The 14,155-nt window shown below is 44.2% G+C and overlaps 1 protein-coding gene across 6 annotated transcripts in view; it reads right to left on the bottom strand.

The window, feature by feature from the left end:
* The window catches only part of LOC140739251 (protocadherin-1-like), a 495,491-nt gene that overhangs the window by 203,722 nt on the left and 277,614 nt on the right, over positions 1 to 14,155 (bottom strand). The window contains exon 3 of one of the 6 annotated variants that reach the window (XM_073067389.1): positions 2,779 to 2,997. The exons of the other annotated variants lie outside the window; for them this stretch is intronic. Within the exon in view, the coding sequence (XP_072923490.1) occupies positions 2,794 to 2,997 (204 nt within the window). The 3' untranslated portion in view covers positions 2,779 to 2,793. Of the gene's footprint in view, positions 1 to 2,778; positions 2,998 to 14,155 lie in introns of those variants that run through there. 6 annotated transcript variants of the gene reach the window in all.

Here is a 14,155-nt window from a genome sequence, read left to right as displayed (position 1 = left end):
TAAGGCACTCCTTCCCTCCACTAGTCTGTAGGCCACTCTTGGGCAAAGCTTAGTGCTCTCCCCTCCCCCACAGGTCAGGGTCACATGAAGCCATGGGAGCAGGTGATGGACGGTCGTATGAGCAGCTGGTGCATATCACAAGACCTGGTTATGCAACCACCGGCGCCAGGCAAACAATCTCCGAAGAGTATTGATAATGGCTGGGGTCACCCAACTTGTAAAGACACTGCCCAGAAGAAGGTAATGGAAAACCACCTCTGGAGAAAAATTTGTCAAGAACAGTCATGGTCAAAAGGCCATGATCATCTATGTCATATGACACAGCACATAATAATGATGATGAACAAGAGAAAATCTGCAGATGCTGGAAATCTGAACAACACACACAAAATGCTGGAGGAACTCAGCAGGCCAGGCAGCATCTATGGAAAAGAGTACAGTCGACGTTTCAGCCCAAATCATTGATTGTACTCCTTTCCATAGATGCTGCCTGACCTGCTATATTCCTCCAGCATTTTTGTGATGATGATGATGATGATACCACTTTAAAAGTGCCGCTCTCTAACCCATACGTCTTCAGAGTGTGGGAGGAACTGGAGAACCTGGAGGGAACTCATTCAGGTACAGCATACAAACTCCTTGCAGAGTGCAGCAGAACTGATCCCATGCCACTGGCGCTGTGATACACTATGTTAACTGCTGCACTGCCACGCTGCCTGCACATATACTGTGTGGTATAACTCTACTGTATGTCTTTATCCAGACAAACAATCACTCCCAGATCCCTTCCCAGTGCCACAAAAGAGACGACAACAGTAAACTCCCTGCCAGTGCCATTGTTTATGCTGCAGCAGAGCAGGGAGCAGTGGAACGAGGTGCCCGCTTGAAAGGAAGCATTTCGGTCAGCACAGTGAGGTTTTGACTGATGGGATCAGGGGAGGGGAGCTGTGCGTCTGAGACAGTTTACAGCAGTGTGTAAAATTGCTCCGGCGCTCTGATATGAACTCAGGTCACTACAGCTCACTGAACATCTGAGATTCGCAGACCCTATAAATCCAAGCAAAATTCCGTACGATGGGCTTTGAAGTGGTACTACTGGCAGCTTCAGCTATCGAGTGGGAGAACACTCCCCCGCAATAGGGAGTGAGTGACAAAGGAAGCTTACTGGCTTCAACCTCAAGTCCCTTCACCGTTATGATACACTGCTAAACATCCCCAACCTCCTCACAACATAGAAGCTGGCCATTTAACCCCTTAAGACTATACTGGCTCACTGAAAGATAAAGGTAAAATGTATTTATTTATTATTTATTTATTTGTTTATTTAGAGTGCAGAATAGGTCCATCTGGCCCTTTGAGCTGCATGGCCAGCAACTCACTGATTTAACCCTATCTTAATCATGGGACAATTTACAACAAGCAATTGACCTGCAAACCAGCATGGTTTTGGACTGTGGGAGGAATCGGTCGAGCTGTAATAGTGTCATGCTATCCACTACACCACTGTGGTATGGTAAATAGATTGGATTTATTGGTCACAAGTACATCAAACGATTGAAACATACTGTGAAATGCACTGTCTGCGCGAGAATGTGCTGGGAGACAGCCCACGAGTGCTGCCGCGCTTCCGGCCCCAACATAACACGGCCACAACTTACTGACCCTAACACGTTTGTCTTTGAGAAGTGAAAGGAAACTGGAGCACCTGGACAAAACCCATGCAGTCATGGGGAGAACATGTCAACTCCTTACAGACAGCCGTGGGAATTGAACCCTGATCTTACAGCTGCGTTGTAAAGCCTTACGCTAACTATTACGCTATCGCAACACTGCAATATCTCATTCCCCCTGCTGATTCCCTCAGTAACCTCGTCTTCCCCTTTCCGGGCAATTGTACCACTCACCAACTCACGAACAGTGACTTACATCAACCAATTTACCTACCAACCCTGTGCATCTTTGGAATGGTGTGGGGGTTGTGGGGGTGGGGGAGAATGCAAAACAGAGAGGGAGCATGCACTAAGAATCAGAATCAGATTTATTATTACTTTTGTTTAATGATGTGAAAATCAAAGTTCAAAGTTCATTTATTATCTAAGTATGTACACAATATACAACCTTGAGATTCATCTCTTTACCGGCAGCCACAAAAGAAACCCAGTAGAACCCAATAAAAGAAAAGTGTTGAACACCCCACGTGCAGAAGAAAAACAAATTGCACTAATGATAGAAGTAAACAAATAACATTCACAACTGAAGTCCATGAAAGTGAGTCCAGACAGCCACAGAGACAGTTATCACTGCAGCCGATTCAGGAGCCTGCAGGCCAATTCCGCACAGAGATGAGTAAACCCTCCGAGCAGTGAGCTCGTCCCTCTCCTCCCAGCACCCTGACATTTTCAATCTGGCCTGGTGTTTAAAATGTTGTTTTATTACAGCTGTACAGTACAGACATAAAATTAATGTAAATTACAGGAATAAGTTAATAGTGCTAAATAAAGGAATAATGTGGTAGTGTCCACGGATTCAGAAATCTGATTTCTGATTTAGGAGGAGCAAGGGAACTTGCCTTGCTGTTTTGTTGCTTGCTGTGTTCTATGTTGCTCTACCAAACGCTGTGGCGTCCTATGTTGGCACCAGAATGTGTAGAGACATTTGTTGTCTGCCCCCAAAGCGTCCTTGGTGTATCTCACAAATGGTGCATCTCACACCATGTTTCCTTCTACGTGTGATAAACAGATTTGAATTTGGAATCCTGAATTTGATCGTGAAGGGGAAGAAGCTGTTTCTGAATCATTGTGTGCAGATCTTCAGGCTCCTGTACCTCTGCCCCAATGGGAGCGACGGGAAGAGGGCATATCCTGGGTAGTGAAGGTCCTTAATCATGGAGGCTGCCTCCTTGAGGCAACGCCTTTCAAAGATGTTGTTGATAGTAAGAAGTGTTGTGCCCGAGATGGGGCTGGCTGACTCTGCAACTCTCTGTCGCTTCTTGAGATCCTAAAAATTGGAAGCACCATATGAGTCACAAGGAGAATGTGGAAGCTCCACGCAGACAGCATGAGAGGTCAGGATGGAATCTGTGATGCTAGAGCTGTGGGGCAGAAGATCTAAAGCTACATCATTGTGGCACCCTCTCACGTAGAATCAAATGGTTTAAAAAAAGCTCTGGCTCAGCTACAAAGTCAAATAAAGTACCATAGGAAAGCAAGCTTTCATGAAAACTCCAAATCCTTGGCTCTCACATCTTGAGTTAATTTTCACCTTTGGAAATCAGAATTTAATAACTGCAAACATGCAAATAAATATCACTACCTGCTGTTCATTGGTTTAACCCCAGTAGCTGACACTTTTCTCCAGCCTAAAATCCCATTTGCAAAATTCACACCTTGTTACTCCTGGCAGGAGCCACTATTGAAATTAATGATTCATTTTACTGAACAGCAGTGATGGATTCACTTTTAATTGTTTAAGCTGCAGTCTGCCATGCTTCAAATTTAACTTTTCTGTAATTGCTGCGCAGCTGTTTACTTTTTGGGGATTTAATGGTTGTTAAAGTAACTGAATCATTCACAGGCAAGACCATTCAACCCACTGGGCCTGCACCTACTCATAACTGACCAGGCTAACTCTCTCAAACGTGAGAAAACCTGCAGGCGCTGGAAATCCAAAAGCGACACACACAATTGCTGGAGGAACTCAACAGGTCAGGCAGCATCCGTGGAAAACAGTAAACAGTCGATGTTTTGGGCTGAGACCCTTCACCAGGACTGGAAAAAGACGATGGGAAGTCAGAGTAAGGGGGGGGGGGGGGGGTGGTGGAAGGGGAGGGAGAAGTACAATGGTGGTAGGTGAGACCAGGAGAGGGGGAAGAGTGAAGTAAACAGCTGGGAAGTTGACTGGTGAAAGAGATAAAGGGCTAGAGAAGGGGAAATCTGCTAGGAGAGGGTAAAGACCATGGAAGGAAGTGTAGGGGGAGGAGCACCAGAGCGAGGGCTAACTAATTCATTCTCTCACATTTCCCTTTTCAAATCAAGATCCCATTCCCTTTGGAAACTTGCCATAAAATTGGTAGCAATATTCATTTAGGCACTTGTATTCTTTATCATGACAATTCAGTGAATCAGCATCAGGTTTAATAGCACTGGCATATATCGTGAAATCTTTGTGGCAGCAATACATGATTAACATAGAAAAAAACAATGTGTGTGTGTGTGTGTGTGTGTGTGTGTGTGTGTGTGTGTGTGTGTGTGTGTGTGTGTGTGTGTGTGTGTGTGTGTGTGTGTGTGTGTGTGTGTGTGTGTGTGTGTGTGTGTGTGTATTAAATAGTTAAATAAGTAGTGCAAAAACAGAAATTTAAAAATATCAGTGAGGTAGTAGTCATGGGTTCAATGTCCATTCAGAAATTGGATGATGGAGGGGAAGAAGCTGTTCCTGAATCGTTGAGTGAGCTTCTGCACCTCAAACAAATTTTCAGCTCCCTTGTTGCTAATGAATATATATATAGATAGATAGATAGATAGATAGATACTTTATTCATCCCCATGGGGAAATTCAACTTTTTTTCCAATGTCCCATACACTTGTTGTAGCAAAACTAATTACATACAATACTTAACTCAGTAAAAAATATGATATGCATCTAAATCACTATCTCAAAAAGCATTAATAATAGCTTTTAAAAAGTTCTTAAGTCCTGGCGGTAGAATTGTAAAGCCTAATGGCATTGGGGAGTATTGACCTCTTCATCCTGTCTGAGGAGCATTGCATCGATAGTAACCTGTCGCTGAAACTGCTTCTCTGTCTCTGGATGGTGCTATGTAGAGGATGTTCAGAGTTTTCCATAATTGACCGTAGCCTACTCAGCGCCCTTCGCTCAGCTACCGATGTTAAACTCTCCAGTACTTTGCCCACGACAGAGCCCGCCTTCCTTACCAGCTTATTAAGATGTGAGGTGTCCCTCTTCTTAATGCTTCCTCCCCAACACGCCACCACAAAGAAGAGGGCGCTCTCCACAACTGACCTATAGAACATCTTCAGCATCTCACTACAGACATTGAATGACGCCAACCTTCTTAGGAATTACAGTCGACTCTGTGCCTTCCTGCACAAGGCATCTGTGTTGGCAGTCCAGTCTAGCTTCTCGTCTAACTGTACTCCCAGATACTTGTAGGTCTTAACCTGCTCCACACATTCTCCATTAATGATCACTGGCTCCATATGAGGCCTAGATCTCCTATGTCTTTTTGCTTTGGATTACCCACTTTCCAAACTAACTACTCTCTTAGTTACAAACACCCATGGGTACCCATTCTCTTCATTACCTGCTTTCCTAGTATCCATTCTTCTAGTTGCCCTCTCTCCTTGTTACACTCCCTTTTTAATTTTCCACTCTCCTCATTGCCTACTCTCTTCATAGCTACTCTTCCGGTCACCTGCTTTCCTAGTTATCCATTCTCCTGATTATCGACTGTCCTAAATACCTGGTCTCCTAGTTATCTAACCTTGTCACATGCTTTCCTGTTTACCATTCTTCACGTGACCCGCTCTCGTGCCAATGTCACAAACAAGAGAAAATCTGCAGATGCTGGAAATCCAAGTAACACACACTAAATGCTGGAGGAACTCAGTAAGCCAGGCAGCATTGATGGAAAAAAGTTCAGTTGACGTTTCAGGGCGAGGCCCTTCGACAGGACTGGAGAAAAAAAGATGAGGACTAAATATGAAAGTTCGGGGAGGGGAGAGAGAAACACAAGGTGATTGGTGAAACTGGGAGGGGGACGGATAAAGTAAAGAGATGGGAAATTGATTGGTAAAAGAAATACAGGGCTGGAGAAGGGGGAGTCTGATAGGAGAGATCATGAAAGAAAGAAAAGGGGGAGGAACACCAGGGGATGATGGGCAGGCAAGGAGATAAAGTGAGAGAGGGAAAAGGGGATGGGGAATGGTGAAGGGGTGGGGGGCATTACTGCGTTTGAGAAATTGGTGTTCATGCCATCAGGTTGGAGGCTATCCAGACGGAATACAAAGTGTTGTTCCCTGGATTGCCATATCGAAATGGGAATAGGAAGTGGAATTAAAATAGGTGGCCACTGGGAGATCTCGCTTCTTCTGGCAGACAGAGCATAGGTGCTCGGTGAAACAGTCTCAACAATATACAGGAGGCTACACCGGGAGCACCATACACAGTATATGACCTCAACAGCCTCACAGGTGAAGTGTCACCTTATATTCCGTCTGGGTAGCCTCCAACCTTTCACCTATCAGACTCCCCCTTCTCCAGCCCTGTACCCCTTTCACCAAACCGCTTTCCAGCTCTTTACTTCATCCCTTCCTCTCCTGGCTTCACCAATCACCTTGTGTTTCTCTCTTTCCGCCCCAATCTTTTATATCTACTCCTCATTGGTTTTTTTCACCAGTTGTGTCAAAGGGTCTCACCTCGAAAAGTCAGCTCTATTTTTTTCCATAGGTGCTGTGTGGCCTGTTGAGTTCCTCCACCATTTTGTGTGTGTTGCTCATGCCAATGTCATTTAGATTCTCTTTTTTTGTTCCAGAACAAAACACTCTATTTCAATTGCCTGTATTTAGTTTACCATTAATATTCTGTTTGAGAAGCAGGTGAAGTCTGGGCCTGACGTCCCGCTCACCCAGTGAAAGTGCATGCTCAATACATCATCTCTCCTTTCCCAGTGTAGAGATCGCCGTGTGGTCACTGTCCGGCTTGCTAGATAGATAGATAGATGATACTTTATTCATCCCCATGGGGAAATTCAACTTTTTTTCCAATGTCCCATACACTTGTTGTAGCAAAACTAATTACATACAATACTTAACTCAGTAAAAAATATGATATGCATCTAAATCACTATCTCAAAAAGCATTAATAATAGCTTTTAAAAAGTTCTTAAGTCCTGGCGGTTGAATTGTAAAGCCTAATGGCATTGGGGAGGATTGACCTCTTCATCCTGTCTGAGGAGCATTGCATCGATAGTAACCTGTTGCTGAAACTGCTTCTCTGTCTCTGGATGGTGCTATGTAGAGGATGTTCAGAGTTTTCCATAATTGACCGTAGCCTACTCAGCGCCCTTCGCTCAGCTACCGATGTTAAACTCTCCAGTACTTTGCCCACGACAGAGCCCGCCTTCCTTATCAGCTTATTAAGACGTGAGGCGTTCCTCTTCTTAATGCTTCCTCCCCAACACGCCACTACAAAGAAGAGGGCGCTCTCCACAACTGACCTATAGAACATCTTCAGCATCTCACTACAGACATTGAATGACGCCAACCTTCTTAGGAATTACAGTCGACTCTGTGCCTTCCTGCACAAGGCATCTGTGTTGGCAGTCCAGTCTAGCTTCTCATCTAACTGTACTCCCAGATACTTGTAGGTCTTAACCTGCTCCACACATTCTCCATTAATGATCACTGGCTCCATATGAGGCCTAGATCTCCTAAAGTCCACCACCATCTCCTTGGTCTTGGTGATATTGAGACGCAGGTAGTTTGAGTTGCACCATATCACAAAGTCCTGTATCAGTTTCCTATACTCCTCCTCCTGTCCATTCCTGACACACCCCACTATGGCCGTGTCATCAGCGAACTTCTGCACATGGAAGGACTCCGAGTTATATTGGAAGTCTGATGTGTACAATACTATAGTATATCCTCCACTCCCACCTTCTCCTTATACGCAAACTGAAGAGGATCCTGGGCGTGCCTGGTTTGTGGCCTCAGATTCTGTATTATCAGCCGCTCCATGGTCTTCATCACGTGCGACGTCAAGGCAACAGGTCTGAAGTCATTCAACTCCTTTGGTTGTGGTTTCTTCGGTACCGGCAGGAGGCCACTGAAAATGGCCTCTCCTACACTACTGCGGCCATAGCAACACCTCCTAGTCGGTGCCCCCTGTTTCCACCGAGCTTGCTATGTCACGGTGCGACTGAGCGTCCGGCTGTGTAACTGGATGGGTAGTCTGGGCTTGTTAGCCTTGGTTGGCAGCCAGCCTAAGAGAAGGACAACTCTGACTCCAAACCCAGGCAGGTGGGACTCATCAGCCTTGTCAGGCCATCCACCTAGGAGAAGGACACTCCGACGTAACTCCTATGACCTGAGGATGTCGCTGTCACCGTCCCAGCTTGCTAGGCTATGGCAGTGAACCCCGTGTGTAAAGGGTGGGGCCAGTACTGTGCACACTTCACTCCACCTGAAAAACCATCGTGCAGGCCGAAGGACACGCCCACGTCGACGACTATCCTCCCTGACCATTCATCAAGCCCTGCAGCGATGGGAAAGGAGCGAAAACAGCAGCTGGAAGATGACACTGGAAGCCGCAGTTCCGATCCTGCATGCAGATGGCTCAGGTGTATGGGTCATCTGATGTTGACCCTGGAGATGACGATATCATTCGGCAGCACCCTGAATGACCAAGCAGCCTTCTCTAGAGACAGCACCACTTGCTCCACACGGAGAGGGGCCTATCAGACGTGGGCAGCCCCCTTCCTAAATCTTCATTCGCGAAGCCAAGCTTTGAAATATTCTGTATTAAATTTGAACAATCTCATCTATCCATGACTGATGTCTTTCCTTCCTACAATACCAACATTTTAAATCCCTTCTACAGTCTATTTAAAATGACCACCAGTCCCTTGAACAAGTTACCCTGGAGTTACAGAGTCTCATAGAGAACTACAGCACAAAAATAGGCCCTTCAACCCATTTAGTCTATGTTGAACTGTTATTCTACCAAGTCTCATCAACCCACAACTGGTCCATAGCCATTCATCCCCTTCCCATCCATGTATTTAACCAAAAGTCTTTTAAATGTTGCAATCAAACCTGCATCCACCATTTCAGGTGGCAGCTCATTCCACAATCACACCACCCTCTGAGTAAAGAAGTTCTCCCTCAGGTTCCCCTTAATCATTTCACCTTTAACCCTTAACCTTTGGTCTCTCATTGCAGTCTCACTCAAACTCAGTGGAGAAAGCATGTTTGCTTTAACCCTATCTATACACCTCTTAATTTTGTATGCCCCTATCAAATCTCCCCTCATTCTCCTTGGAGGGTGGGAAGAGGTTTGACGTGGATTACCCAAGCTTTCAGTTTGTGGTGAGCATGATCAATCTGTCAATTGGCCAGTGAAGATAAGATACATACTGCAACAGCCCGAAAACAATCTAGCTGTCCATCGACCGAGGGGCTAGCTTCATTTAACACCTCTCACCCCATCACAGAACTGTTTCCACAACCAATGGACTCACCTTCTAAGATTCTTCATCTCATGTTCCTGATATTTATTGCTTACTTATTATTATTAATATTTTTTCTTTTTGTATTTGCATACTTTGGATCCTTCGCACACTGGTTGTTTGTCCATCCTACAACACACACAAAATGCTGGTGGAACACAGCAGGCCAGGTAGCATCTATAGGGAGAAGCGCTGTCGACGTTTCGGGCCGAGACCCTTCGTCAGGAAGGAAACAACAGCACTTCTCCCTATAGATGCTGCCTGGCCTGCTGTGTTCTACCAGCATTTTGTGTGTGTTGTTGTTTTGAATTTCCAGCATCAGCAGATTTCCTCGTGTTTGTCCATCCTGATGCTTGTGGTCTTTGATTGATTCTATTATGTTTCTTGTATTTACTGTGAATGCCCACATGACAATGAATCTCAAAGTTGTATATGGTGACATGTATATACTTTGATAATAAATTCACTTCAAACTTTGACCAGGCCAATCCTTGAGGAATTTTGCCATTGAAAGTAGATGTCGCCATGGTCAATGTAAAATTGGCTCCTCCTCAGAGCCTGATCAGAGTTAGGAACATAGGGCAGTAACTCTTTCATAGTGGGTGACCATTGTACAAGGTTGTACACTAATAAAGCAAAGCCAACCCCTAACTGTACTCTACATTTAAGAACTAGTTTGTGTTACATGGTATGAGTCTTGATGAATTCTTGTACAGGCTGTCCCTGGGTTCCAAACACCTCACAAAGGAACACACAAAATTCTGGAGGAACTCAGTAAGTTGGGCAGCGTCTAATGAGGGAAATAAACAGTTCAGGGCCAGGACCATTCATCAAGACTCTCGGCTTGAAACGCCGACAGTTTATTCCCTTCCTGAGATGCTGCCTGACCAGCATTGTTCCTCCAGCATTTTGAGTGTGTTGTTCTGGACTTTCAGCATCTTCAGAACCTCTTGTGCTTATGTACCTGGTTTACCAACACCATCGCATATCAGTGAGCTTTGATTAATACCATTAAATTCAAATATCTGAACTGCATACAAATTTTCATCTGTACAAGGAGCAGAAGTTATTCTCTCTCTCTCTCTCTCTCTCTCTCTCTCTCTCTCTCTATCTATCTATCTATCTAACTCCTGTCAACAATTCATCTTTCTTATCTTCTTATATGCTGTTGATGGCTATTTATAACAATACTGGGGAGGTATGGTTATCATCTCAAGTGTTTTTGTCCATTCTCTAACTTTATGGACAAAACCGACTTAAGGACGTCAGACCATAAGATATAGGAGCAGATTTAGGCCATTTGGCCCATTAAGTCTCCTCCATCATTTCATCATGGTTGGTACAATTTTCCTCTCAGCCCCAATCCCTGTATCCCTTCACACCCTGACCAATTAAGAATCTATCAACCTCTGCCTTAAATATACAAAAAAGACTTGGCCTCCACAGCTGCCTGTGGCAAGAATTCCACAGATCCACCACTCTCTGACTCATCTCTGTTCTAAAAGGACACCTCTCCATTTTGAGGCTGTGTCCTCTAGTCTTAGACTTTCCCACCACTGGAAACATCCTCTCCACATCTACTCTTTTAATGTTTCAATGAGGTCATCCCCGTTTTTCTGAATTCTGGTGAATACAAGCATCTGTGAGAGGGAAATCCGCTCATTACACCCTTGAAAGCCTGTACCTGGAAACTGCAGATTCATTGTGAGCTGCTGACTTCAGTGAAAGATGTTCTTTTTATATTGCCAGCTCTGTTCATTTGCATATACAATCAACAATACAGAGGAACATCTAAAAATTACATTTATCAAGGCTGCAAAACAACCACTGCTCCATATTTCTATGTGTAAAACAGATTTCGCTATCACTCTATCATTACTGCCCACCTGAGCATTAATGCTAACTCCACCCTGACCTATGCCCTTCTAGTAATAGGGGAAAGAGAATATGCAGAACTAGTATAGGTAAATGCAAGTGTCAGCTTGGACATAAGACCATAAGACGACATCGACATCATCATCATCATCATCATTATGTGCTGTGTCATATGACGTGGGCGATCAATGTCTTTCCATAACCATGGCAAATTCTTCTACAGAAGTGGTTTGCCATTGCCTTCTTCTGGACCATGTCTTTACAAGACGGGTGATCCCATCCATTGTCAATTCTCTTCAGAGATTGTCTGTCTGGTGTCAATGGTCGAATAACCAGGATTTGTGATCTGCACCAGTGCTTATACGGCCACCCACCAGCTGCTCCCAGGGCTTCCCGTGACCCTGATTGAGGGGGGGGGGGGGGTGTTGCAAAGCAGGTTCCACACTTTGCCCAAGGATGACCTGCATCTCCTTTAGTAGACGTACCTCTACCACACCACCCAACATAAGACATAGCAGCAAAATTTGGCCATTCACCCACTGAGTCTGCTCCACTATTCAATTATACCTAACTTATTTTCACTCTCAAACTTGTTCTACTGCCTTTTTCCCTAACCTTTGTTGCCCATACTAACTGAGAGTCCATTGAATTCTGCTTTAAACAAACTCAATGACTTAGCCTCCCCAAAATTCTGTGGATACGAATTCCACAGATTCGCCAACCTCAGGTTAAAAAAAAATCTCCTCATCACTGTTCTAAAAGGGATGTCTTTGTATTGTGAGGCTATAGCATCTGGTCCTCGACTCCCCCACTATAGGAAACATCTTCTCCACATCCACTCTATCTAGATCTTTCAATATTTCAGAGGTTTCAATGAGATCTCACCTTATTCATTTAAACTCCAGTGTGTACAGGCCCAGAACCATCAAACACTCCTCATACATTAACCCTTTCATTCCTGGGATCATTCTTGTAAACCTCCACTGGATCCTCTCCAGTGCCAGCATATCCTTTCTTAGATACGGGGCCTAAAACTGCTCACAATACTCCAAACGTGGTCTGACCAATGCTTAATAAAGCCCCTGCATCACATCTTTACATCATTACATGCTCAGCTGAAGAGACTGTTTCTTTCCAGAAGTGCGCTGAATGGCCTAATTCTATGGACGTCATATGGCAGGCAATTTGCACTGCTACCCTTCAGCTCCAGGGGCTGCTGGTTGGGTGAGGTCTGCAAGTCCTCTTTGACACCACCTGGGCTTCTACTGGGTACTCTGTTTTCTCCCACAAGCCATGGATCACGCTGCCAAGGGTGGTGGAAGACAAATTAGGGACATATAAGAGACTCTTAGGTAGGCACATGGATGATAATAAAATGGAGGGCTATTTAAAAGGGAAGGGTTAGATTGATGTTAAAGTAGGTTAAAAGATCAGCATTGTATATTCTATGTTTGAAGTCAAAGAGATGCTGTTAGTAAAATCGATACCTAGAAGCCCGAGATGAGCTTATGCACCAACACCTTTGACTGGAAAATCCTATAAAACGTAGTGGATTTGTTCCAATATATCACAGGTAAAGCCCTGCTAACCATTGAGCACATCTGCATGAAACATTGCCGTGGGAATGCAGCATCCATCATCAGAGATCCTCACCACACACTACTTTTTTTAAATTCATGTTTTTGCACTACTTATTTAACTATTTGATATACATATATGTATATTTACTGTAATTCATAGTTTTCTTTCTTATATTATCATGTATTGCATTGTACTGCTGCCACAAAGTTAATAAATTTCACTACACATGCCGGTGATACTAAACCTAATTAGGAGTCTGAGTACGTACTCTGATATTAAATGTAACTATGAACCTTTGAACTACAGAAGCCTCAATCGTTTGGCTTGAGTACACTCTTATCTCATCTGTAGTAAGCCGAGGTGTCTCCGGTGGTCTCACTTCAAAAGTCTCAATTGATTACAACTGCCCCAGGCTATCCTGACTGACTGCACCTCCACATGTTTCCATGTAATACGTAATCTTCCTTACTTCCACCATTGACATCATCAATGTTCCTATGACAACCATCACGCTCACATGCTCTGAATGTTTCTAATGTCACCATCTGATGCACAAGTAGTTTAATAACTTGGTTACAAACTGGGCTCAGACAAGGATCAAGGACCAACTTTATTCACCTGTGCTGCACACTAGATCCATTTTGTGTTGTATTTAATTAACTTTTTTGTGGTAATAATTTGTTTTGAGTGTTGTATGTGATGTACAGTACTATGCAAAAGTCTTGGGGATGTATATGCAACTAGGGTGCGCACAGTACTGTATTTGTCAATGTGGAGGAGAAAGCGAGTTTGCTAATCTGGCAGGAGCAAAGGATGTTGGGAATGCTGAGACTGGAGTGCTGTGGGAGGGGTATGGGAGAAGTGGCAGAGAAAGAGTGCCAGGGGCAGCATGTGGCACCGGTGCAGACATACCAAAGCCCTGAGAGATCAGGCAAGGTCATTTGATTCCAAAAAATTGTATTATTGATTATTATAGCATGTCTGTCTGGTGTTTCCCCCTCCCTCCCTTTTCCCAACCATGATTCCCCTCTCCTTGCCCATTTCCCACTCTGTCCACAATAGAGACCCATTTCAGAATCAGGTTTATCATCATATGTCATGAAATTTGGTTTTTTTTTGGTGCAGCAGCAGTACAGTGCAATACATACTGTATATATAGCTCGGGTGCCTAAGACTTTTGCACAGTACTGTATGTTTTATGAGTGCACTGTGGTCTACAGGAATGTTGTTTCATTTGGTTGTATATATATAGAGTCAGATGGCAATTAACTCGATCTGTGCTGACCGTTAAACTGTTCCCTGAAATGGCTCTGATCAATTCAATGTACTAGCTATAAAAACGGTATTGTGTGTAAGACCGCTTTATTACTCATTCCTCTCTGCCTAGGATAACGGGTGGTGAACTGTCACCTTGGACTACTGCCATCTGCTTTCTGAACATAATCACGAATCTAT

The sequence above is a fragment of the Hemitrygon akajei genome, chromosome 15, assembly GCF_048418815.1.
Source record: "Hemitrygon akajei chromosome 15, sHemAka1.3, whole genome shotgun sequence".
NCBI lineage: Eukaryota > Metazoa > Chordata > Chondrichthyes > Myliobatiformes > Dasyatidae > Hemitrygon > Hemitrygon akajei.
This window is presented reverse-complemented; position numbering and strand designations above follow the sequence as displayed.